This window comes from Panthera onca, chromosome C2 (assembly GCF_046562875.1).
Source record: "Panthera onca isolate mPanOnc1 chromosome C2, mPanOnc1 haplotype 2, whole genome shotgun sequence".
Taxonomy (NCBI): Eukaryota; Metazoa; Chordata; class Mammalia; order Carnivora; family Felidae; genus Panthera; species Panthera onca.
Genome location: NC_138347.1, coordinates 143,476,822 through 143,502,596, shown reverse-complemented (window position 1 = coordinate 143,502,596; position 25,775 = coordinate 143,476,822). Strand labels below are relative to the sequence as shown.

At 40.1% G+C, this 25,775-nt stretch overlaps 1 protein-coding gene across 18 annotated transcripts in view; it reads left to right on the top strand.

Moving 5' to 3' along the window:
- NEK10 (NIMA related kinase 10) overlaps positions 1-25,775 on the top strand; it is a 225,778-nt gene that overhangs the window by 52,984 nt on the left and 147,019 nt on the right. For 17 of the 18 annotated variants that reach the window (XR_009611993.3, XR_009611995.3, XM_060638485.3 and 14 more), the window contains 10 exons: positions 791-930; positions 2,944-3,005; positions 5,028-5,105; positions 6,939-7,003; positions 11,060-11,162; positions 11,271-11,399; positions 12,220-12,357; positions 15,448-15,493; positions 18,445-18,566; positions 18,704-18,806. Coding sequence is in view for 16 of the 18 variants with exons in the window: in XM_060638485.3 (XP_060494468.3) it covers positions 791-930; positions 2,944-3,005; positions 5,028-5,105; positions 6,939-7,003; positions 11,060-11,162; positions 11,271-11,399; positions 12,220-12,357; positions 15,448-15,493; positions 18,445-18,566; positions 18,704-18,806 (986 nt within the window). In the remaining 2 variants the exon portion in view is untranslated. Of the gene's footprint in view, positions 1-790; positions 931-2,943; positions 3,006-5,027; positions 5,106-6,699; positions 6,774-6,938; positions 7,004-11,059; positions 11,163-11,270; positions 11,400-12,219; positions 12,358-15,447; positions 15,494-18,444; positions 18,567-18,703; positions 18,807-25,775 lie in introns of those variants that run through there. The other variant, XM_060638500.3, reaches the window with a different exon arrangement.

Sequence of the window (25,775 nt, the reverse complement as noted above, 5' to 3'; positions counted from 1 at the left end):
GGAATTAGTACAAAGAAGGGCAAGCTTGAAAAAAATTGCACATAATGTGGAGGAAAAAGTCAAAGGAATGAGAACCATTAGAGAATGAAGGATATGGTTTGCAGAAGATGAGTTTTGAACTTGTGGATACTTGATATCCTGGGTTAAAGAATAAAGCAGAAGGAATAAAAAAAATTAAAAGATATAATAGAAGAGACCTTTACCAAAATAGGATTGGAATTTCTTGGAAAAAGAAAACTCAGAATGATGAAGACTGAAATGTAGTCAGATGTGTTGATAACAGCAGAATAGAGTTGAAAAACAAAGGTGGACATGTGGAGCAGTGGGGGAATGACAGTCTTTTCAATGAATAGTGCTGAGTCAGTTCAGTAACCATTAGGGGAGGAGGAAAGGAAGGATGGAAGGAAGGGGGAGAAGGAGGGAGGGAGGGAAGGAAGGAATGGAGGAAGGAAGGAAGGAGGGGAGGAAGGAAGGAGGGGAGGAAGGAAGGAGAGAGGGGAGGGAGGAAGGAAGGAGGGAGGGAAGGAAGGAAGGAAGGAAGGAAGGAAGGAAGGAAGGAAACGAAGGAAGGAAATGAAGAAAGAAAAAGGGGAAGGAAGGAAGAGAAAAGAACCCTTACCTCACACCACACTCAGAAATCCATTCTAGGTAGATTAGAAGGTGAAACAATAAAGATAACACAGGAGAAAACTTCACTACCTGGGAGAGGCAAACATTTCTTAAACAGGACCCACAAAGCACTGACCGTGAAGGAAAATTGATAAATTGTGCATTAACTTTTCGTTTTCAGAGACAGAAATTTTGTTTCTGATCGTTCTTCCATCGGCAGCCTGTCGAGTGCAAATGCGGCAGGCAGAATCCAGCAGCTTCATTTGTCAGAAGACCTAAGCCCTCGGGAAATACAAGAAAATACTTTTTCTCTTCAAGCAGGTACTTATATAATACTATTATCTTATACTACTTGATACTGGTTAACATATTGTTTTATTATTCTCTGTTATACAATTAGTGTGATAATATTAATTAGGCACAATCCATGTAGAAGTCTGAAACTTCCTGGTACTTGTGTTGGGCTTGCAGGTTAGCGATGCCACAAACTTTTCTCTCCCTTCCACATTCTGAACACATTGAGAAGTCAGCATGGAAGTCAGTTATAAAGAGAGCAGAATATTAGCTTTATTATCGGTAAAGCTGGAGTAGAGAATTCAGCTTGCTATGTGGCCAGAATCATGGTTCCTATACTTTCTAGATCTCAGAGCACCCTCCTTAAGGGAGACTGTACAATGCACATACTCGTTCCCTGGGGGCAAGGGAATGCCTTCCTTATTCCACGTGAGCTCCTAAAGAGAGGACAGAGCCTCTCTCGCCACACAAAAGCAGAAGCAAGAATGTATGCGCACACTTTTGGCAGTTTGGCACAGCCCCGAACAAGGTTCACACAAGGGCACCTGGCCTTTGCGACAAGTGGGGCTTCGGTGCTGCTGATCAAGCTGGGTGCCTTGCGGTGGCTAAGGAGGGGAGCAGAGAGGCACTGGTGGGTCAGCAGGAGGGGAGGCAGGTCCCAAGAGGAGAACAGATGTGGCATGGGGAGGACGAGAGGGGGTAGGAGAAAGGCAGGTGTTCCATGCTCCCTAGTATTTCCTCCTGAGGACTGGGGATGTTTCTTCGCAGGCATATGAAGTCAGGGAAATAGGATCTCCTCCTCGAATTGCCATTTCTGCTTATTCTGAAGGCCTCCATCTCAGTATAAGGGCACTTGCTGGGGATTTCCAGTTTGAAGTCTCCCCAGGAAATGTAATCGAGCTGACATCAGAGTTCCTGGGATTTCTAGGCCTCTCTCAAAAAGTGGATGAGATCCATGCTGCTAGAGGTCAGAGGGGCAGTTACCCCCATGTTTGGTGGTAGGCAGATTATTACCTGGGAAGGGGCACGGGGGGCCCTGGGGAGCTGGACGTATCCTATCCTATTTACTCATCACAGCGGCAGTAGTTACAGGGCATGTAGATATGCAGTATCTCACCAGACTGTACACTTAAGATATAGCTACTTCATACAGCTTGTTGTATACTCCAGTAAAAGGGAAAAATTTTTAAAGTTAAAAACATAAGTGGTTAGAAGTAGGGTCTGAGTTTTTGCTCGACCCACTTGGATGGCCACGTGGCCTTGGACAAGTGCCTTCACCTCTGCAGACTTCAGTTTTGCTCATGTGAAAGAGTGGTGGTCACCATGGTATCAGTGTTAGAGGGTTATCGTAGAATGATATGAGGATATACAGCATGCCTGTCGCCCAGTGCAGGGCTAGCACGAGGGTCGCATAAATGGTGCTGTAGGGTCAGCATATTTTTGGTAGACAAGAAGCAGTTCAGTACAGAACGTCACGGAAGGCTGCCATGGTGGCTATAAGGAGGCGGGAGGGGTAGTGCTCAGGGCGTGGGATTTAGCATCTGACACACCGCACTTGGACTTCTGGCCCCTGGCACTTACCGAGTTCTGTGGCCTGGTCTGTCAATCTTTGTGAGCCTCTGTTTTCTCATCAATCAAAACGGTAATCATAGTACATACTCGGATTATAAGGGTTAATTTGGATAATGTATTTAAAGTTCTCATTTAGTCAACCATTGCAGAGGTATTTATTGAGCACCTGCTATGTGCCAGGCACACGCTGGGCACTGGGGATCATAATGGAGCCGCCTCCTGGTACACAGTGAGTGCTCAGTAAAAGGCGGCTGTGGCGTGTACATGCACGTGAATTACATGGAGAGCAGAGTTAGGCACCCCTGAAAGTCAGCTGCCCTTCCCCCAGGGCCGTACCTGAGGGAAAGGTGCTGTTTTCTGAGGAGTGACTCCGCTAACAGAATTCCCCGCGGCGGTAGAATATCGAAGTAACAGTGTCCGGTGCAGTCAGTGAGGACAGACGCGATCATTTGGTGGTTTTCCTTCCAGCCTGCTGTGCTGCCCTCACCGAGCTGGTGCTGAACGACACCAACGCCCATCAGGTGGTCCAGGTGAGAACGCTGCTCTCCAGGGTCCGGCCGCAGACCCCACCCGGCACCACTCGCGGACCACACCTCAGGGCAAACTCTGTATCCCCAGAACACAGCTTTTGGGATCCCATGCTGTGGTTTTCAAGTATTTTGATATGTCTTATTTAAGTTCTAGAACTCCATTTTATATTCCTTTTAATTTTTTATTTACTATTTCTTTTTTAAGATTTTGTTTTTAAGTCATCTGCGCACCCATCGTGGGGCTCAAACTCACAACCCTGAGATCAAGTCCCAGGCTCTGCCGACGGAGCCAGCCAGGCGCCCCGAAAATTCCACTTTATATTCTTATTCTTCCTCCTTAAACTCACTTGGGTTTGAAAGAACTGCTCTGTATTTCATCTCTCATGCTTATTCCCTACATTGTGTGCGATCTTTTTCATTTTCTTTATCTTTTTTTTTTAAAGCTATTTTAGGGGCGCCCAGGTGGCTCAGTCGGTTAAGCGTCCGACTTCAGCTCAGGTCATTATCTCACGGTCCTTGAGTTTGAGCCCCGCGTCGGGCTCTGTGCTGACAGCTCAGAGCCTGGAGCCTGTTTCAGATTCTGTGTCTCCCTCTCTCTGACCCTCCCTCGTTCATGCTCTGTCTCTCTCTGTCTCAAAAATAAATAAACGTTAAAAAAATTAAAAAAAAAATAAATAAAAGCTATTTTAAACCGCTTTAATTCTGGGTATATAGGATGCTATGAGTTGAGGATGATAGTCACTTGAACTAAGAGTATGTCAGGTTGTTCAGCTAGAGGTGACTGAAACACACACGCCAACAAAATGTTTATTGCCCAGAAACCAGTTTCACAAAGCTTGATTCATTAATCAGTCCACTACATATACAGTAGTATACACTACCCAACTTCATCTTCAAAATACATGAGAGGTAGTAAGAGATCAGATCACCGATGCTCAGAGTCCCGAGGGGAAACTCAGCAAACCAGGAGGCCGCGGGGGAGCAGGGCATATGGACTTGGTCACATTGAGGTTCAGTTCCTAATATCGTTACCTGGTGGCTTGGCCACTGGAAAAAAATGACTCAGCCTCTCTAATAGTTGGTTTTGTCATATATAAAGCAGGGAAATTATAGACAAATTCACAGAATAGCTATAAAGACCAAATGCATTAAGGCAGGTAAAGCTCTTCACAGTTATAATGTAAGTGCCCCCATATAACAGAGTTCAGTAAATTAAATATTTAATAGATAATCGAAAGGTAGCAGTAAGTTAGCACTTTTTGTTCATTCTGCCATGTGTATATTTGCATTAGAGTATAGAAGGATCACTTTCTATACTTTAGGCTTTTCATGCATAACCTTCATTTTTTAAATCTATTACTCTTGTTTCTTTTATTTTTTCCATTTTCTTTTCTACAATGATTTATCTATGTGTATTGTTTAATTACCAGACTATAAAGGGAGAAATTGTATTTCATAATCAGATATTTAAAAGGCAAAGTATAAAGATATTTGTATCCCTTTACTGTGTGCCTTTTTATCCCCTATCCTTTGTTTTTAAAATATTTAAGGGGAGCCTGGATGGCTCAGTCGGTTAAGCGTCCAACTCTTGGTTTTGGCTCAGGTCATGATCTCGTGGTTCATGGGACTGAACCCTGTGTTGGGCTCTATGCTAACAGTGTGGACCCTGCTTGGGATGTTCTCTCTCCCTTTCTCTGCCTCTCCCTTGCTCACTCTCTATCCCTCTCTCTCTCAAAATAATTAAACAAACATTAAAAAATGAAGTATTTAAATTACTTTAAATTGACATGCTTTCTTATTTATGACTTTAAAGACAGCTGAAATTTTAAGATTGTGGCTCCGGTGTTTGGTGCTACATTGACATATTTAATATTCCGCTATAAGTTTACACAAAGTTCCAAAATTATACTAATATTTCTTCTCTAATATTAATTTTTGAGATTGTTTAGTTGCTTGTTTGTGCTTGTGTTTCTTTATGGCATTGTCACTGTCACTGATAACATGGCCCTTTTATTCTTCCAGGAAAATGGTATATATACAATAGCAAAGTTAATTTTACCAAACAAACAAAAGAATGCAGCAAAAACTAATCTGTTACAGGTAATAAGCATGTCCATTGTTCTTTAATATCAAGTTACTGAAATCTGGGGAAACTTTAATAGTACAATCTGTAATTTTTAGCACTGGTGTCTGTACTGACCGTGAGGGAAAAATATCTGGTGAGGGAGGCTGGCATGAAAACAAATGCTGTAAAAACAATATAAAAGGCTTAACAGTTTCTCTGGGGTGGGAGGTGAATTAGGTGATTTTATTTATGTATTTCTTTGCTTATCAGTAAGTTCTATTTTTTCAAAACATGGAATACTTGCTTATATATCGGAAAATTGTAAGAGGAAATCGATATTCCATCTTTAAGCATGGACCACAGTCAGTAACACTTCACCCTTACAAAGGAAGGCCTGGGAAATGGATCTTGGTGGATGAGAAGAGACTTGCTAAGTCAATAAGGAGATATGAGTGGGGCAGCCATGGCATCTGCTACAGGGTGGAAAGGCATTCTGCACAGAGGGAACACCATGTGCAAAGTGCGAGGGCCTGGCAGCTTAGAGTGTGCTTAGGCTGCTGGGTGGGGCTGGGGTGCGTGGTCAGGGGAGGGGCATGAGGCCTCGCGTGCGGGTAAGAAGGGGGCACGTTACTGTAGTGTCCTGTGTGCGTCGGGGGACACTGTCCCCGAAGGCACTGGAAAGATAAAATCCGGTTTAAAGTAAGCCTTTGCAGTACTTGCAGATCGCATTCCCCCCATGCCATTTAGAAAAGGAAATAAGACACCACGTTTGCCTCCATTCTGACTGAAGAGCTCCCACCCAGAATGACAGTCAAGACTAGCAGAGAATTCTTGGTGGTATCTGTGGGCTGGCAGGCAGAAGTTTTGGAGAGTTACCCGTGACGACGGACAGGAGCGGGACTTAATTTCCTTGGTGCACCACAGGCGTGTGGACGTGATGCTGGACAGCAGATTAAATCAAACCCATCGTGCAGATGCATTTTGTTAAGCCAGGAGAGGATTTTTAAAACTTCAAATTGAAATGGTTTTTGAGGAACATTTGTGTCCTCCTTTCTCACTGCCTCCACTGCCCTCCACCAGGCTCTTTAACATCATTGTGTTGTCTGCCTGGCTTCTCTGGGCAAGTTTATTTGTCACCCTTCTGTATTCAGACCACTAATTTTACGAAGGATTCCACGTTCGAGTTCAGCAGACCTCGATCACCCAGTGGTGGCCTATTATACAGGCCCAACTGCAGGCCGGGGGCTCTCTGGTTTTTTTCTTGGCATTGCACACTGTCAGACATTTAGACATTTATTTTTCTTTGGTAAAGTCTCACAGGCCTCTTTCTGAGTGTTCTCGGGAGTTACTGTAGATTGTTCTATTTGGGGAACGCTTAAGACTCTTTACTCAAGAGACCAATTTGTCAAGTTTGAGTCCAGTGTGCCTGTGGCTATTTTTATATGTCATCGTTTCGAGTGTTTATTTTCTCATAGAAGCCATATAAATATCGAGGTATACATAGCAGGCTAGAAACAAAATAAACCTTGAGCTCCTGAAAATCTTTGGATGTTTGGTTTTCTCAGAGTAGGAATTTTATTTCTGGTCTCTGTTCATTTTGTACTTTCTAGAAAGGAATTAATGGCAAGTCCTGAGTGAAACAAGGCCAGCATCATAGTGTTCTACACCATAAATGCTTTCTTAAAGCATGAGACTTACCCCAGGTATTGATGGATTTCATTTTCAGTCCTAAGCTTTGGCTCCCATGTAGGCCAGCCACTCACTCACAGTAAAGCCACTGTAATGTTTAGTTCATGATAATGTTATCCTGGAAATGTTTTCATTTGTCGAGCTACCATTTAAGAATCCCATATCCTTTTATTTTCCAGTGTTACGCGTTCAGAGCATTGAGGTTTCTATTCAGTATGGAAAGAAACAGACCACTCTTTAAAAGGTATGAGCTTAGAGAAATTTAAGTGACCAGCGGTCATGAGATCGACCTGTTTGCACACACCTGATTTAGATGCAAACAGTAAGAGAGGAATGAGTCAGTACGTAGAACATGTGTTTTCAGATTTTCTAGAATCCACAGATAACACAGAATTACCCTAGTGATATCTTAACACTGAAAGTGAAGTAAATGTGGATGAAAGAGAAGGACTCAATCACTCTATCAATCCAAATTTTCTTAATTACTGTGACTGCTATGAGTTTTAGTTTTCCTTTTTTCTTTTTTTTGGGACATTAACATTTTATTTTATTATTTTTTTAATATGAAAATTTTTGTCAAATTGGTTTCCATACAACACCCAGTGCTCATCCCAACAGGTGCCCTCCTCAATGCCCATCACCCACTTTCCCCTCCCTCTCACCCCCCATCAACCCTCAGTTTGTTCTCAGTTTTTAAGAGTCTCTTATGTTTTGGCTCCCTCCCTCTTTAACCTCTTTTTTTTTTTTTTCCTTCCCCTCCTCCATGGTCTTCTGTTAAGTTTCTCAGGATCCACATAGGAGTGAAAACATATGGTATCTGTCTTTCTCTGTCACTTATTTCACTTAGCATAACACTCTCCAGTTCCATCCACGTTGCTACAAAAGGCCATATTTCATTCTTTCTCATTGCCAAGAAGTATTCCATTGTGTATATAAACCACAATTTCTTTTTTATTTTTTTTATTTAAAAAAAAATTTTTTTTTAACGTTTATTTATTTTTGAGACAGAGAGAGACACAGCATGAATCGGGGAGGGTCAGAGAGAGAGGGAGACACAGAATCCGAAGCAGGCTCCAGGCTCTGAGCCATCAGCACAGAGCCTGACACGGGGCTTGAACTCACGAACCGCAAGATCATGACCTGAGCCGAAGTCAGACGCTTAACCGACTGAGTCACCCAGGCGCCCCTAAACCACAATTTCTTTATCCATTCATCAGCTGATGGACATTTAGGCTCTTTCCATAATTTGGCTATTGATGAAAGTGTTGCTATAAACATTGGGGTACAAGTGCCCCTATGCAGCAGCACTCCTGTATCCCTTGGGTAGATTCCTAGCAGTGCTGTTGCTGGGTCATAGGGTACATCTATTTTTAATTTTTTGAGGAACCTCTACACTGTTTTCCAGAGCGGCTGCACCAGTTTGTATTCCCACCAACAGTGCGAGAGGGTTCCCGTTTCTCCACATCCTCTCCAGCATCTATAATCTCCTGATTTGTGCATTTTGGCCACTCTGACTGGCGTGAGGTGATATCTGAGTGTGGTTTTGATTTGTGTTTCCCTGATGAGAAGCGACGTTGAGCATCTTTTCATGTGCCTGTTGGCCATCTAGATATCTTCTGTAGAGAAGTGTCTATTCATGTTTTCTGGCCATTTCTTCACTGGATTATTTGTTTTTCGGGTGTGGAGTTTGGTGAGTTCTTTATAGATTTTGGATATCAGCCCTTTATCTGATACGTCATTTGGAAATATCTTTTCCCATTCTGTCAGTTGCCTTTTAGTTTTGTTGATTGTTTCCTTTGCAGTGCAGAAGCTTTTTATCTTCATGAGGTCCCAATAGTTCATTTTTGCTTTTAATTCCCTTGCCTTTGGAGATGTGTCAAGTAAGAAACTGCTGCGGCTGAGGTCAGAGAGGTTTTTTCCTGTTTTCTCCTCTAGGGTTTTGATGGTTTCCTGTCTCACATTCAGGTCCTTTATCCATTTTGAGTTTATTTTTTTGAATGGTGTGAGAAATGGTCTAGTTTCAATCTTCTGCATATTGCTGTCCAGTTCTCCCAGCACCATTTGTTAAAGAGACTGTCTTTTTTCCATTGGATATTCTTTCCTGCTTTGTCAAAGATGAGTTGGCCATACGTTTGTGGGTCTAGTTCTGGGTTTTCTATTCTATTCCATTGGTCTATGTGTCTGTTTTTGTGCCAATACCATGCTGTCTTGATGATTACAGCTTTGTAGTAGAGACTAAAGTCTGGGATTGTGATGCCTCCCGCTTTGGTCTTCTTCTTCAATATTACTTTGGCTATTCGGGGTCTTTTGTGGTTCCATACAAATTTTAGGATTGCTTGTTCTAGCTTCAAGAAGAATGCTGGTGCAATTTTGATTGGGATTGCATTGATTGTGTAGATTGCCTTGGGTAGTATTGACATTTTAACAATATTTATTCTTCCAACCCATGAGCACGGAATATTTTTCCATTTCTTTGTATCTTCTTCAATTTCCTTTCTATAGTTTTCAGCATACAGATCTTTTACATCTTTGGTTAGGTTTATTCCTAGGTATCTTAGGATTCTTGGTGCAGTTATGAATGGGATAAGTTTATTTGTCTTTCTGTTGCTTCATTATCAGTGTATACGAATACAACCGATTTTTGTACATTGATTTTGTATCCTGCAACTTTGCTGAATTATGTATCAGTTCTAGCAGACTTTTGGTGGAGTCTGTTGGGTTTTCCATGTATGATATCATGTCATCTGCAAAAACTGAAAGCTTGACTTCATCTTTGCCAATTTTGATGCCTTTGATTTCCTTTTGTTGTCTGATTTCTGATGCTAGAACTTCCAACACTATGTTAAACAACAGTGGTGAGCGTGGACATCCCTGTAGTATTCCTGATCTCAGGGGAAAAGCTCTCAGTTTTTCCCCATTGAGGATGATATTATCTGTGGGCTTTTCATAAATGGCTTTTATGATGTTTAAATATGTTCCTTCTATCCCGACTTTCTTGAGGGTTTTTATTAAAAAAGGATGCTGAATTTTGTCCAATTCTTTTTCTATATCGATTGACAGGATCATATGGTTCTTATCTTTTCTTTTATTAATGTGATGTATCACATTGATTGATTTGCGAATGTTGAACCAGCCCCGCAGCCCAGGAACGAATCCCACTTGATCATGGTGAATCATTCTTTTGATATGCTATTGCATTCGATTTGCTAGTATCTTGTTGAGTTAACATTTTAAATGGATGACATGAAAATATATGCCTGTTCTTATGCATTCAGAAATGCCAAAGTTGGTCTAATCCTTTGCTCTTAATCCATAGAAAAAGTATTTGTCTGGATGTCTTTCATAGGGTAGGTGCTCATTTGAAGGGGAAAGGGCTGGGTGTTCTTGGCTCAGGAGGCTGTGCTGGTGAGCGTGACAGAAACATCACCCCCTTGGGAAGAAAACAGTCACCTACATGTGTGGTCTGCCTGGCATTGTATCGGGCAGGCTGGCCAAAATCATAGGCCCAAGTTCTTACTAGGATTCTATTGTTAAACGGCAGAACAGAAATAAGAGCTTACGTTAATATAATGCCTTTTGTTCAGAAGCGTTGGAACATTTTATGTTGTTACTTTATTTACAAATGATTCTTGAATTTGAGGGAAGAAAAGTGAGTAAAATTATTTATAACCTTTTATTTCAAGGCACTAAACCCTTCATTTTTGTGGACTTAAAAGATTTTACTAAGCCCTTGAAACCAGTACGTTGGAAAGGATGCATAAATCTCTCCATTTTTTTTTTTCATTTACCTGTATTTTTATTTTATTTTCATGAAACATTTAACAATGGGGTTAGTATTTACCTCCTAGGGTTAACATGAGGACTGAATCAAATGGCATTTATGTAAGTGTTCAGCACTCCATAAACACCCCATAAACATTCCTTCCCCAAATGTTTAATGCCTGCACCCCTAAATATCTCACAAATAAGGTCTTTGTATAACCTGTATCATAACATGAGATCTGCTCTCTTAACAAATTTTCAAGTGTACAGCCCAGTATTGTCAATTGTAAGCACAGTGTTGTATCTCTAGAAACTTTCCTCTCTGGTGGCTTTTCCTTATCCCTTAAGAACTGTAGTTCTAGTTCATTTTTGTGAGATACGCTGTTGAGTACTATTTGCCCCCGCTTTGTTGATATCCTAAGGAAGTTAAATTTGCTTAATGTAATGAATCTGTGAATGGGTTAGCTCCCAAAGGGAAGGAATGAGGAACAGTTACCAAGACCTACATGAAGTGTATGTGTGTGCATTTTCCCTGTAGGCTTTTTCCCACCGACCTGTTTGAGATCTTCATCGATATAGGACATTATGTTCGTGATATCAGCGCTTATGAAGAATTGGTATCCAAGTTGAATTTGTTAGTGGTAAGTCCTGAGTTTCAAATACTTGTGAAGGCTGCTGTGTGGGCAGGATGCAAATTATCATAGTGCCCATTTCCTTGTTTTTTTTTTGTTTTTTTTTTTTTTGGTTAGGATGATGAACTGAAGCAAATTGCTGAAAATATTGAAAGCATTAATCAGAATAAAGCTCCTTTGAAATACATAGGCAACTATGCAGTTCTGGATCATCTTGGAAGTGGGGCTTTCGGCTGTGTTTACAAGGTGACGTTGCCCTTGGAGAACACTTCTCTGACCTTCCCCAGCAAACCAGATATCCCACTTGCACACACCCATGCAACCGGATTGGCGCCCTCATTATTGGAAAATAGATACGCAAATTAGATTTTTGCCCATCAGATAGCTGTACTGATGTTATCTCAGTACAGCTCTCAGCTCTAGAAATTGGCCACTGGTCTTTGAAGACAAGAGCCATTATTAATGTCTCACCAAAAAATAGTAAAAATGGCTTGTCCTAGTGCATGACACTTTCTCTAAATTCACACCAGAGTTTTTGATAGGTTCCCGGTAAAATCCTACTGAATGGTGCAGACCGCCCAGGAGAGAACCATTTTTTTTTTTTTTTTTTTTTTTTCAACGTTTATTTATTTTTGGGACAGAGAGAGACAGAGCATGAACGGGGGAGGGGCAGAGAGAGAGGGAGACACAGAATCTGAAACAGGCTCCAGGCTCTGAGCCATCAGCCCAGAGCCTGATGCGGGGCTCGAACTCACGGACCGTGAGATCATGACCTGGCTGAAGTCGGACGCTTAACCGACTGCGCCACCCAGGCGCCCCGAGAACCAGTTTTTTGAATTGAGTTTAGGGTACATACAAATAAAATTGTAAAGGTTCTATTGCTTATTTAGGTTATTTAGATTCCTTGGTTGAATCATGTGACTTATTAATCTATCTCTTTTCCCCCTCTTTCTACCCCCACTTTATTATTATTTTTATTTTATTTTATTTTATTTTATTTTGTTTTGTTTTATTTTATTTTATTTTATTTTATTTTATTTTATTTTATTTTTTGGTCTTATTTTAGGTTAGAAAGCGTAGTGGTCAAAATCTTTTGGCAATGAAAGAGGTCAATTTACATAACCCAGCATTTGGAAAGGATAAAAAAGATCGAGACAGCAGTGTAAAGAATATTGTTTCTGAATTAACCATAATTAAAGAGCAGGTAAGTGCTTTTCTTGTTTATGAAGGTATGTACCTTACCTAAATGTCATCAGTAGAGTTCTTGTGCTATTCTTGTCCATGCTATTTAAGAACTGGTTCTGTTTAAAATAATTGACATTGAAGTGGTAACATTTTAGTTAGATTTTTTTCCTAAGGCTTGACATTGAACCACAGAAAGACTTTCTGGAGTTTATATCAAGGTTTGGGGTGCAGAATGACTGAGTTTACAAGAGAATGCCTCATATATGAAACATCCTTCTTTTTAAATTGCAAGCATATCCGTTTCCTTCTCATTAGAGTAGAGAATATTTGGTTACTTAGTTACATGCATAAGCATATGACTAACAGTTCCCTGACTTTTGTCAAGTGGAATCAAGCTGTTAACATTCTTCAAATACAGCTTATTAAATCTAAAAGTAGATTTCCAAGATGCGTTATTATTTATTGGCATGAGTTGAATATTCTGACATAATGTAACAACTCAATTAACTATCATTATGAAGGTGTGTTTGGGGAGAAAGAATAAACATGTCAGAAGAGAAGTGAGGTTGGATTTTGTGATCCCAGAATACATGGGTTTCTTTTTCAGCTTTCCTTATTTATACGTTCATTGTGGATCCTGTTCATTTATAACTCCTGTGGAGAACCACCAGCTTCACTGCGTTGTGTTCTCCATGAGTTAAGTTTGTACAGTGTCTGTGCTGGGACCTAAAGATCATTAAATATATCTGATCTTTATTCACTACAATCTGTAGTTCTTCTCCAGTTCACAAATTACAGTAAATACTATCATCAGTAGACCGGATTCTAAGAAGCCAGTGTTGGCTCATGTTGAGGGCACCTTCATCTTTGGCAGTGTGCTGTCTCTAGCACAAGGCTGGAGCATGGCTTTTGCTGTAAGCTGATTTAGTACCGTCATTGGAACTCCGATCTGGATACAGTCCCGGCCAGTGAGCTAGGCTCCAGAATATGACTCTTTTGCTTACCTGGCCCCTTATTGTTTAAAATCTGCTGGCCACTTGAGAGTTGATGAGGCAGATGTTGTTTTGTACATTTCCTAAGAAAAGAAAATGTCCGGGTGGGGACACTTAAGAGGCACGTGTTTGGACTTTGAGATAACTCAAAATTGTACAGTTGCACTCTTACCAGAGGCCTGAACCAATGGAAAGGATAGTAAATAACCCTGAGTCCTAAAAGGAAGAGGGGATAGCAGACAGAAGTGACAGAAATGGAACTAGAAAAGGAGAGTATATTTTTTAAGATTAAGACTAAGCTGCAGTAAGAAAGAGGCTCCGCAATACATTGGCTTGAACAAGAGGTCTCACAATGCAACGGGCTATTTCTCTTTGATGTAACAATCCAGAGTGAGTGGACCAGGTTGGGAATGTTCTCCGTTCCACGCAGTCATCTGGGGGATGTTGGCTCTTCCTCTCTTACTGTGCTGCTGCCTCCTAGGGCATTCATTGTCTTCATCTGTAGGGTTGAAACTACCACAGGCATGTTCACATCCAAAGAGGGAAGAGGAAGAGCGTGAGGGTCGGGGCATTCCCAACGTTTAGGACTCAGACCCAGGAGCACACGTTTCCCCTTACATACCCTTGGTGCGAACTTAGTGATAGTCCCTCTCATGGCTACAGGAGAGGCTGAGAGATACAATCTCATGGGAAGCCATGTTCCACTAGAACTCAATTGCATTGGAGGATTGGGCGGGTAGGAGTTTGGTGGACAGTTACGAGATTCCCCTTCAAAAAAGCAAGAAGAAAGACCAAAAAGAAATGCAAGCCATTTATAAGTGAAATGAAATGTCAACAATTCTGAGATAAAAGAAATTTCGGTTTGCCTAGAAACTTAAATTATAAAAAAGCAACTATGAACATTTTATATACTTGTAGAAAATGAAAGTTTTGAAAAAGCAGAATTTTCATGTGATATCCTGAGGTAAACCTACATCAGAGAGAAATTGTAGGGGCATCTGTGTGGCTCAGTTGGTTTGCCAACTCTTTATTTTGGCTCGGGTCATGATCTCACTGTTGTGGGGTCGAGCCCCACATCGGGCTCTGAGCTGACACTGTGGAGCCTGCTTGGGATTCTTTCTCTCCCTCTCTCTCTGCCCCTCCCCTGCATACTTTCTCTCTCAGAATACATAAATAAACATTACAATAACAAGAGAGAAATTGCACTGAAAGCTTCTTGAAAGTGGCAAGGAAGACTTCACTCGAGACTATTGAGATAGAAGTCAAACTATGGCAACAGGGGAGAGAGATTGAGCTCAACTCCAAATACAACAGCAATAGCTAGTATTTACAACCAACAGGCCAGGTGAGGGGGGTGAATAGATGGAAAATTACCCCAAAGAACTTCCTAAGCTATCAAAGATGGGGTGATGAGGAACTTGATTGGGTATCAGGAGTGGGGAGATTCTTGCTAACCTGACTTGGCAGGATTCTTGATGAAACAAAGCAGGGCAAGAATGAGGCCTAGTCAAGAAGAGGGCTTAGAGAAACCTGACTAAAGTTTGGCCAAGAAGGGAGTCCTTGCCAACTATTATAATTTAAATGGAGTTAGTAAGTCTTAGATTATTTCAGTTTCATACTAACCAGTTTGGAGAGCATAGAAAGACACAAAATGTAAATAGAAACAAACAGTATATATAAATATTTAAGTGGTAAGGAGTGGTAAGGAACAATGGGATACATATTCAACACAAATTCCTTCATTTCTGTTTCTTCTCAATGCAGTGTGTGTGTGGTGTTTGAATGGGGAGAGCTAAATGAATTCTTCACGTTACTTTGAGTTCTAAAATTTACCTAAAATGTTAAATTAGGTGATAAAACACCATCAGTTTTTATTTTTATTTGATAAAAGGCTCTAATGGGAGATTGCTATTTTCAGATTAGTTTTGTAGGTAGCAAATAAAAAGAATCCAAAAAATCTCAAATCTCAGTTAGATGATATCTTAAAATGCTTAATTTTATAGATAAATATAAATACAGTAATTTTCTTGTTGTTTTCAAATATGAAGCCCAACTAAATTGTGAAAACAAGTTTATATATTGAAGTAATGTTATGTTTGTTATTTATTTTCTTCTAGCTCTATCATCCCAATGTTGTACGCTATTACAAAACATTTCTGGAAAGTAAGTATGAGTTTTCATGATACATGTGTAGGTGTGTGTGTGTGTGTGTGTGTGTGTGTGTGTGTGTGTGTGTGTATGTATATGTATATATGTATATTTTATGTTTATTTTTTTGAGAGACAGAGAGAGAGAGACAGAGCTTGAGTGGGGGAGGTGCAGAGAGAGAAGGAGACACAGAATCCAAAACAGGCTCCAGGCTCCCAGCTGTCAGCACAGAGCCCGATGTGGGACTCAAACTCACAAACCACAAGATCATGACCTGAGCTGCAGTCAGACACTTAACTGACTGAGCCCCCCAGGAGCCCTTCATCATATTTCTAATTAAGGAAAAGTATCTGTATTATATATTTTTCCCCTAGAATGTCACAAAATAAGCTTAATCAATTCTTTTCTTTTTTTTAAACTATTTTCTCAATTTGTGGAAGACCTTGTGCATCTCTTTCTTCATCAGTGAAACAGTGGTATAATCAATGACCTAAAGATACAGCTATAAAGGCCTTAGACTCCTGTCTGAAAGACACCGCATGAACAAAGCAAACAGTTATTTGGGCTATTTTCTCTCTCACACACACAAAACCTTAGTAGGATCAGGTGAGAAGCAAAGTAGGGGGTGCCTCTGGGTGACTCAGTCGGTTAAGTGTCCCACCCTTGATTTTGGCCTAGGTCAAGATCTCGGCCTCGGGTCACCACCTCACAGTTCATGGGTTCCAGCCCCACATCCATCTCTGCGCTGACAGTGCGGAGCTTGCTTGGGATTCTCTGTCTCTGTTTCTGTCTCTGTCTCGCTCAAAAATAAATAAACGTTAAAAAAAAATGAGAGAAGCTTAAGAACAATGAGAGAAGTTAAGAATCATGGCTTATTCAAGACAAGATGAAAAATTGTTTGGTTGGCTTAGATGACATTTTTCACCCCCCCCAAATAAATTCAGAGGGGCTACGTCTTTGAGATTTCTTTTACTTGAAGTTCCGATAATGACCACAAGGTGGCAATGGATCCCTGACTGATTCTGCAGGCAGGTCATCGGTGCGAAAGGTTGAGGTAAAGCCAAATTCAGTCACAGGTTTAAAACAATGCAGGACCGGGGCGCCTGGGTGGCGCAGTCGGTTAAGCGTCCGACTTCAGCCAGGTCACGATCTCACGGTCCGTGAGTTCGAGCCCCGCGTCAGGCTCTGGGCTGATGGCTCAGAGCCTGGAGCCTGTTTCCGATTCTGTGTCTCCCTCTCTCTCTGTCCCTCCCCCGTTCATGCTCTGTCTCTCTCTGTCCCAAAAATAAATAAACGTTGAAAAAAAAAAAAATTTAAAAAAAAAAAAAAAAAAAAAAATAAAACAATGCAGGACCTTTGACTGAAACAATGAAAGTACTGATAAACCTTGATGGTGTGCCTCGCATATGAGGTTTAAAAGTAAATCATTTGGAGGAAGGATGTACAAAGCAATGGTTGGGACTTCCTCATTGCCTCTTTGTAAGTGCTATTATTATGCAAACCTATCGTGTACTGTGGAATTTTATGATTTTGTCCATCTCCCTCCCCCTGGATGAGTCAAAGGAACGCAGTGCTGAAACTGTCCAGTAAATCCTGGCCCCCGATAATAGAATTCTTGATATTAGAGTCATTTCTTACAATTTAGCGCACATCCCATTAGAGGTCAAGATTGGCTTCTGACTTGAACTACTGAAGTGACACAACTTATCTTAAATTAGAAAAAAAATACAACTTTTACAACCTGACATCTTCCGAAAATAATTGGAAGTGGCTTAAAAATACCTAAAATATGATAAAAGAGATCAGGGAATTGTGAGAAAAGGAACTAAAAGGTAGCAAATTAAAAATGAAGCTAAGGGATGGGGGAATGGGTGAGACGGATGAAGGGAATTCAGAGTATGCCGAGTAATGTATAGACACGGCACACTCAGAACTAATACAACCTTGTACGTTAATTATACTTCAATAAAAAAAGAAAGTCAATTAATAGAAGAGAGGAAAAGTTATGCTAGAGGTAAGATGAGTACATACACTGAGTGCTTCTTGGGATAATGAAGAATGGAAAACAATACACATGTCTACCTCTAGGAGAGTAAAGGATGAATCCCTCTGTGTTGTGGAATACTATGAAGGCAGCAGAAAGAAGGCACGGATCTGTGTGCACAGATACGTCGGGCTGTTGGATGAAAAAGTATTAAGTGGTGGCACATGTATCGTGCGATTTCATTTCTGTAAATATTGTGTACATACATATTTTATATGTATCCAAAACATCACAGATTACGCATATCACTACATTGTTAATAGTTTCATATCGGTTTTGGAGGAGAAAGGAGAATTTACTTTGTTTCTTGGCACCCAAGGTAAAGAGATGAGCACCGTTATGAGGTTCCCAGTCGCCCTAAGATAAAACCCCTGGCTCTCTCTCTGCTCTAGAGGGGGCATCACAGAAATTTCCATCATGGGTTGTGTTTTCAGCTGTGTCATTGCAAGACCGTGGCACGATTCCAGTGCGAAATTCTGTCAGGTACATCAATGAGGCTAGGCAACAGTCCACTTCAAAAATACAGTTTTCTGAATGTCTGACATGATTTAAGGGTAAAATTTTAAACTACTGAGAGGAATGTTCTTCAGGAAAGGCTCCTGGGCTTGGCATCATTTACTCGTTCTCTTTAGCACTTCCCAGTCATTCCACATCTTGGTGTGTGTCGAAAATGATCATTTTTGCCAGTGTAAACTTATGCTGGGAGGTAGCCTGTAGCCGGAAGAGACTGTCGCTGGGCTCTAGCTGCCTGAAGAGCCCCTCACCCCCATCGCCCCCAGGGCTGAGTGGATCTTAGCCCCTCTCCAATTCCTTCAGTGCCGTGCCCTGCATACACACTGGGAAGCTCAGATTCTAATTCATATGCATTTTTCTAAATATATTGAATTTAAATTTCTGTTGTATTTCCCTTGTTTTCTCGTAGATGATAGGTTGTATATAGTTATGGAGCTGATAGAAGGGGCCCCTCTTGGAGAGCATTTCAGTTCTTTGAAGGAAAAACAGCATCATTTTATTGAAGAAAGACTATGGAAAATATTTATACAGGTACACTTTCATTTTCATTAATTTTTTAAAACAACAGCGAATTTCTGAGCTGATTTCTTAGAGATGTGTGTAGTAATCATCAGCGGTTACATGCGTATTTGGGGAAATAAACTTTGTTTTTTATTTGCTGCTTCAAGCTGTGCTTAGCTCTTCGGTACTTACACAAGGAAAAGAGGATTGTCCACAGAGATCTAACGCCAAACAACATTATGTTGGGGGATAAGGACAAAGTAACAGTGAGTAAGTATAAGAATCTTCAAAGTTTTTAAGAACTCCTGAATATGATTCAAGAACAGAGTTGTTCGATAGAAGTTTCTGGACTTAAGGGAATGTTCTGTATCTGCACTGTGCCGTGTGGGGCTTTGGGGCATTTGAAATGTGGCTCGTGTGACTGAAGATGTGAATCTTAAATTCTATTAAGTTTTCATTGAGGTAAACATTCCTATGTGACGAGGGACTACTCAACTGGACGTCACCGGTGTAGTTCTTGACTGAGTTGCATTTTTCCCATGTGAGACAATAAAGTACTGGTAGGATGCTTCAGGATTTACTTCCCAATTCCGTGGTTTCTAGGTTTTTTTCTCTACCTCATGTGAGTGCATTGTTTTGAACTCTTAACGGAGACTGTGCTAAATGGGTGACAAGTGTACATATCAAAGGCTGTGAAAATTCTAGACATTTGTATATTTCAGCATCAGTTTTTATCAAAATAGTTTCAACTGAAGCAGGTAGGTCTAATGTTAGATACAATTATATAATTATCTCCACAACTGTATAATTCTCAATCGTAGCTTAAAAGTCACTTTTCAGCCTGACTGATACATCAGCTTTCTCCTGCTTTTCACTCGTGAATAGTTGTGTTCCTCTCATAGACTATGAATCGTTCACCAACTCTAAGTAGGGCTACACATATCTAAGTCAGTGGTCTCTGAATACTTTTTGCTCATGACATTCCATCGGTAAAACATTTTTTTGTAATGCACTGCCAAAGTATAATATGCTCACTTATAAATTCTATACACATAGCACTGTACAATTATTTGACATAATGTATATAAGTCTACAAATAAAATATAAAGGGGTGCACTAAAAAATCACAGATTTCAATATTTTGGGGGGGGGGGCCCTCCAATGGGTTGCCTTAGGCACTCAGCTCTGGAGATCATTGCCCTGAATGTTATTGATGTGAGAGACACATTATAGCATTTTAAAGCTGATTCTCTTAGTTTTAGAAGAATCTAATTCCTCATAAGGGCAATTCCAAATGTACACTTTTACCATAACCATGTGTCTTCAGTAACAACACTTAGATCTATTGTCCAGATTTTTATAGTAGAGCATCATATCTTAGTTTAAAATATAAAAAGCAGCCCCAAACAGAAACTCTATAGATAACTTCCAATGCAAAGTTACTTGGGAATATTTCCAAGCCAGTACTTTGTGAAATAGAAAATGAGACCAAAGAATTGTGAATCTTCATCTTGGACACACATTTGCTTAATCATTTGAAATTAATTATAATTTCAACCTAATATAAAATATTTACTTATCTTAAAAACTTACGAGCTTTTACTTTTTTTTCTATTTCTAAATTTAACTTGTGTTTCTTTAATAATTTTTCCTATTTATAAACATAGAGGTATTTTAATTTATGAGTTAAGGAGAATTATTAAAAATCAAATTTATTGTATCTATATGTTATTAAATAGGATTGAACAGATTTGTTCCGTGTTGGTATATGGTGTCTCTGGTGGCTGTTGAGGCCATGTTTCTGAGTGTTGGCCAATGCTGCACTTTATTTTCTTGCTAAGATCAGCTGCAAATATTTCCTTTGGTTACATTTAAAGATGTTGAGGTTACTGTTTTTATTTTTTTTTCATTTTAAACATTTTTATTTATATTTGAGAGAGAGAGACAGAGCATGAGCGGGGGAGGAGCAGAGAGAGGGAGACACAGAATCCCAAGCAGGCTCCAGGCTCTGTGCTGTCAGCACAGGGCCCGACGCGGGGCTCGAACTCACGAACCATGAAATCATGACCTGAGCCGAAGTCAGACGCTTAACTGACTGAGCCACCCAGGTGCCCCGAGGTTACTCTTTTATTGTAGCTTCATTTTCTATCTAAACTTAACTTATTAATTTTTATATTTATTTTCTGTAATCAGTCCTGCACATCAAAATACTTGACAAAATAAAATAGTGCTAAAAAATAAAAATAGAAGTGCTAAAAATTCTATAAAGAAACACCTTTTTTGCGATCCCCAGTTCTGCTTTCCTAAAATGATCACTTTTAATTCTCTTTAGCTTCTTCTGACATTTGATTTTCTATTGTGATAGTTGAGGATTTAGTTTTCTTATTTCCTTTTTTTCCTGATCTATCCTTCCAATATAGTTATTGCACAATTTGGCGTTAAGTCAATATTCAGTGTTGACATTATTGTTACTGTATAATTATTGTTCAGTGTTGATCACCTTTCCTTTCTCATAGACCTTTTTTGTTTTTCTTGGAGTTAATAATCGTCTTCTTTTTTGTTTGTTTTCTTTTTCTACATACCTATTATTTCTTCTTCCCACGTCTTCTAAAAGGATTATAAAAGCCCTCTCTGTACTATTTTCATGTGGTCACACAGGGCAGTTACTTTTAACTCTGTTTTCTCGGACACCCAATTCCTACAGATTGGGTGCAAATGTAGCTTGGGTTTGAATTTAGGTCTGCTGCATGGCCATTGTCCTGAAACTTACATTTGTTCCTTTTCTAATTGGAGTCTCTCTTATACCCTGTGTTTTTCCCTCGCTCTGTATTTATTTATTTTTTTCTTTTTCAAATTTTTATTTAAATTCCAGTTAGCTAACATACAGTGTAATATTAGTTTCAGGTGTAGAATTTAGAGATTCATCACTCCTGTTCTGCTGAAGTGTATCTTCCAGTACTTTCCTAAAAAAAAAAAGAATGTTTGGGATTTTATAATTTTTGGATGCTTGCATTCACAAATATTTTTATGGGACCCTTGTACTCTTGGTAGTTTGGTGGGTGTAGTATTCTCAGATGGAAGTCATTTTCCTTCCAAATTTGAAGGCATTACTTATTTACTTACTTACAATACCACCAGACTGAGTGCCTGAGTGGCTCTGTCGGTTAAGCGGCTGACTTCAGCTCAGGTCATGATGATCTCACACTCTGTGAGTTCAAACCCCGCATTGGGCTCTGTGCTGACAGCTCAGCCCAGAGCCTGGAGCCTGCTTCAGATTCTGTGTCTCCCTCTCTCTCTCTGCCCCTCCCCAACTCACACTCTGTCTCTCCTCTCTCTCTCTTTCTCAAAGATAAAGATTTAAAAAAAAATGTATAGCATTAATTTGAAACCAAATGTAGAAGATGCCCATATTTTGGGAGGTTGAAATAAAGCTGCAATTCATAAAGCCTATAAAAATAGGCTGTGGTATGTGTGAAAGTATGTCACCACAAAGGGGCAGCCTTGGAATATTTTACGTTTCTCTTTTCTTGTGCTAGAAGGCTTATTTACTCCCAGGAAAACACAGAATTGGCAAGAGATGTTTAAGATGCATGAGACAAAATATATTGAAAATATAAGCAGAAGAAAATCTTTAGAAAAGATAAAATTACTCTCTTTTTCTTTTTTAAAAAAATTTAAAAAATTTTTAAAGAATTTTTTTAAAAAATTCTTTTTAAAAAAAATTTTTAATGTTTAGTTTTTGAGAGGGAAAGAGAGAGAGACATAGACAGAGGTGAGTGGGGGAGGGACTGAGACAGAGGGAGACACAGAATCTGAATAGGCTCCAGGCTCTGAGCTATCAGCACAGATCCTGACGCGGGGCTCGAGATCATGACCTGGGCCAAAGTTGGACACTTAAACCGACTGAACCACCCAGGAACCTCTCTCTTTTTCTTTTTTTTTTTTTTAATTTTTTTTTTAATGTTTATTTTTGAGACAGAGAGAGACAGAGCATGAACAGGGGAGGGGCAGAGAGAGAGGGAGACACAGAATCGGAAACAGGCTCCAGGCTCTGAGCTGTCAGCACAGAGCCCGACACGGGGCTCGAACTCACGGACCGCGAGATCATGACCTGAGCCAAAGTTGGCCGCTTAACCGACTGAGCCACCCAGGCGCCCCTCCTCTCTCTTCTTCTTAATGTAGATGAATTAGCTGTTTTAAGATTGAGGTTGGTGTGCAATTATTTGTAGTAAGCACACTAGCTGGGAATTTGCCTTCATAAGGCAGCAGAGAAGAAAGTATTAACTTTCTCTTATTATACTAATATTTAGCTATGTGTGGTTTTACAAATGTTGTCTAATTTTAATGTCTAAATATATTTCCATTTAAAAGACTGTATATTTTAATGACTTGTACTGTGAAACATGCCCAGTTCTTGCCTCTGCATTTATTTGCAACCTTTGGATGCCATATGAGGGAACAGACCTGCCTCAGTGGCACGCGGGGCAAAGCATAGTCAAGGTCGGCCCTAAGTGCTGCCACTTGTCAAGTAAAACCCATACTGTACCATCATAGAATGGCTCAGAAGGAGGGGTCTTCTGGGAGTGAACTGGTTTGTAGACCCACCTTTTCACATTTCTTGACCTTTTCAAATACTCACATTTTAGTGTAAGCCCCTCATGCTCCCATTTTCTTCCCTGATTCCAAATTTAAAAAAAAAAAAAGGAAAGAAAAAAGAAAGAAAGAAAACTCAGTCAACTATGCTAATAGATTTTATACATGGGCTTTAGTGCACGACTCAAGAGGTCACATGTTCATCCCGCAACCAAAAGGGCTGTGCACATTTCCCAAATGATATTTGGTTGTCGCTACTGTAATAACAACAAAAAAACACTTGATTCAGTGGAACATTTATCAACGACTGGAGCGCTTATCAAATGCCATCATATGCCAGGCATGTCGGGGTGGATGTTAGATGAAAGCCGTGTCCTCTGTTCCTTGAACTCACAGTCTTATGGGAGAGACGTTGAGTTCTTCATTCAGCAATTAACTCCTGAGCTGCCGCATCTGGCTGTGAACAAGAGAAGCATGGCAGATGTGGTTACTATCTTCGTGGAGCTCATAGTTGCATTACAGGGTGATAAAGACCAGAAAGCTGTCTATGCAAACTAGTAGTATATTGGTTGGGATAGGTCATATTATGCTGCAGTAACAAGCTGACCTGCAAGTCTCAGCAGCTGAAAACAATGGCAAGCCACTGGCTGTGTGACACATCCACCTGTGGCCTGGTTTTGTATGTCCTGTGAGCTAATGATGGTTTTTATATATTTTATATTATATTTTTAGATGGCTGTTGAAAAACCAAAGAATTTGTGACCAAGACCATGTGTGGCTCTTAAAGCCTTAAGTATGTGTTATCTGGTCCTTTACAGGAAAAGTTTGTCCTTGGGGCGCCTGGCTGGCTCAGTTGGAAAAACATACCCCTCTTGATCTCAGGGTCGTGAGTGTGAGTCCCACGTTGGGTGGAGGGATTACTTAAAACAAATAAATTAATAACCTTATAAAATATATAAAATATATAAATTAATAGCTATAATCCAATATAGCTACCAAAAAGAAAAAAGAAAAGAAACAACAAAAGGAAGGGAGGAAGGGAGGAAGGAAGGAAGGAAGAAAACGTTTGTCCACACTGGCTAGCTTAAAACAGCAAGGTTTCTGTCTTAGCACATACTGTGTATGCACCGTAGGTCACTAAGGGAGCTGTGCTCGGAGACTCAGGCTGGCTAAAAGCTCCTCTATACCTGTTTCCACGTTGCAGAGGCGGGGAAGAAAAGGCATAGCAACCGTACTTCAGCTCTTAAAATTTCTGCCTTGATTTCATTGGTCAAAGCAAGTCAAGTTTGAAAGGGTGAAGGTGTATTTCTCCTTCCAAGAGAATTGGAAAAAAATATATAGTCTACAATTACATATAATTGTATATAGAAATATATAATATATTGTTTACTATATAATTATTTTATAATTGTTTACTACAGAATTGTATATATACTAATATATATACAGTTCTATAGTCTATCACAACTATCAGGCACAGGGGAAAATGTGACGACTCTGCCTGTGGAGAGTTGCCCTCTGCTACTCAATTCAAATACCATTCCTCAGGTGGAGTCTTTGATGTCCCCATCTGATACATTCTGTTTCTGGGCACCTTAGTATAGTATACCAGGCTTGCCTTTCTCACAGCACATAGGGCAGTGGTTGATTGCCATTCCCGCCTTGAGATAAGGGAAACTGGTTTTCCTGACTTTGTTTCTCAGAAGGCACTTTATAATATTTTTTTAAATTTTTTTTTTTAACGTTTTATTTATTTTTGAGACAGGGAGAGACAGAGCATGAACAGGGGAGGGTCAGAGAGAGGGAGACACAGAATCTGAGACAGGCTCCAGGCTCTGAGCTGTCAGGATAGAGCCCGACGCAGGGCTCGAACTCACGGACCGAGAGATCATGACCTGAGCCAAAGTCGGCCGCTTAACCGACTGAGCCACCCAGGCGCCCCTATAATATTTTTTGAATGAATGGATACATGAATGAATGAATGAGCAAACAGACTAAAACAGCCCCATGTAGAAATATTTACAAGTCAGTTACAAATAAAAAGTAAGATTAGGGAAGATACCTGGGTTTGAGATCTTTATCTGACAGCTGAGATTTTGTGGGAAGAGTGTTCAATATAAGAGGGACTGAGGATTAAGGTGAAAATCAGGTATAAAATGGGGAAAGGGACAAGCAGCTCGCACTAGCATCTCAGCAAAGCATGAAAGGAAAGTCTTTACTTTCTTGAATTCCAGCAAAGTTTGGGAAATCAAATTAGATGTGTCTTGTATTGCTAGGATCTTGGCATTTTGATTGTTTTCTAGGGGATTAGAGGATTTTAATTGTTATTCGTTGGCTCAACTGCTGCTGAGAAATCTATGTCATTATAGAAAAAATGAATTAGCATTGCACTGCTGATAGGGAAATCAAAGCCCTCATATGCTTATTATCTCCTATACTTCTAAAATCTTCTCATGAAATAGGCACATAAAAGACAGTTTGTGGCTTTTGTAGATCTCTTGACCTGTCTTGCTTTGAACCTGTTGTGTAGTGTACTGCTCATTAACCAGATACAGTACTTCTCATTAACCAGTATCTATTTGAGTTTAAGCCAGCACAGAGCTTTGAGTGTTCTTACACGACTACAGAATGTTGAGTCACTTGTGT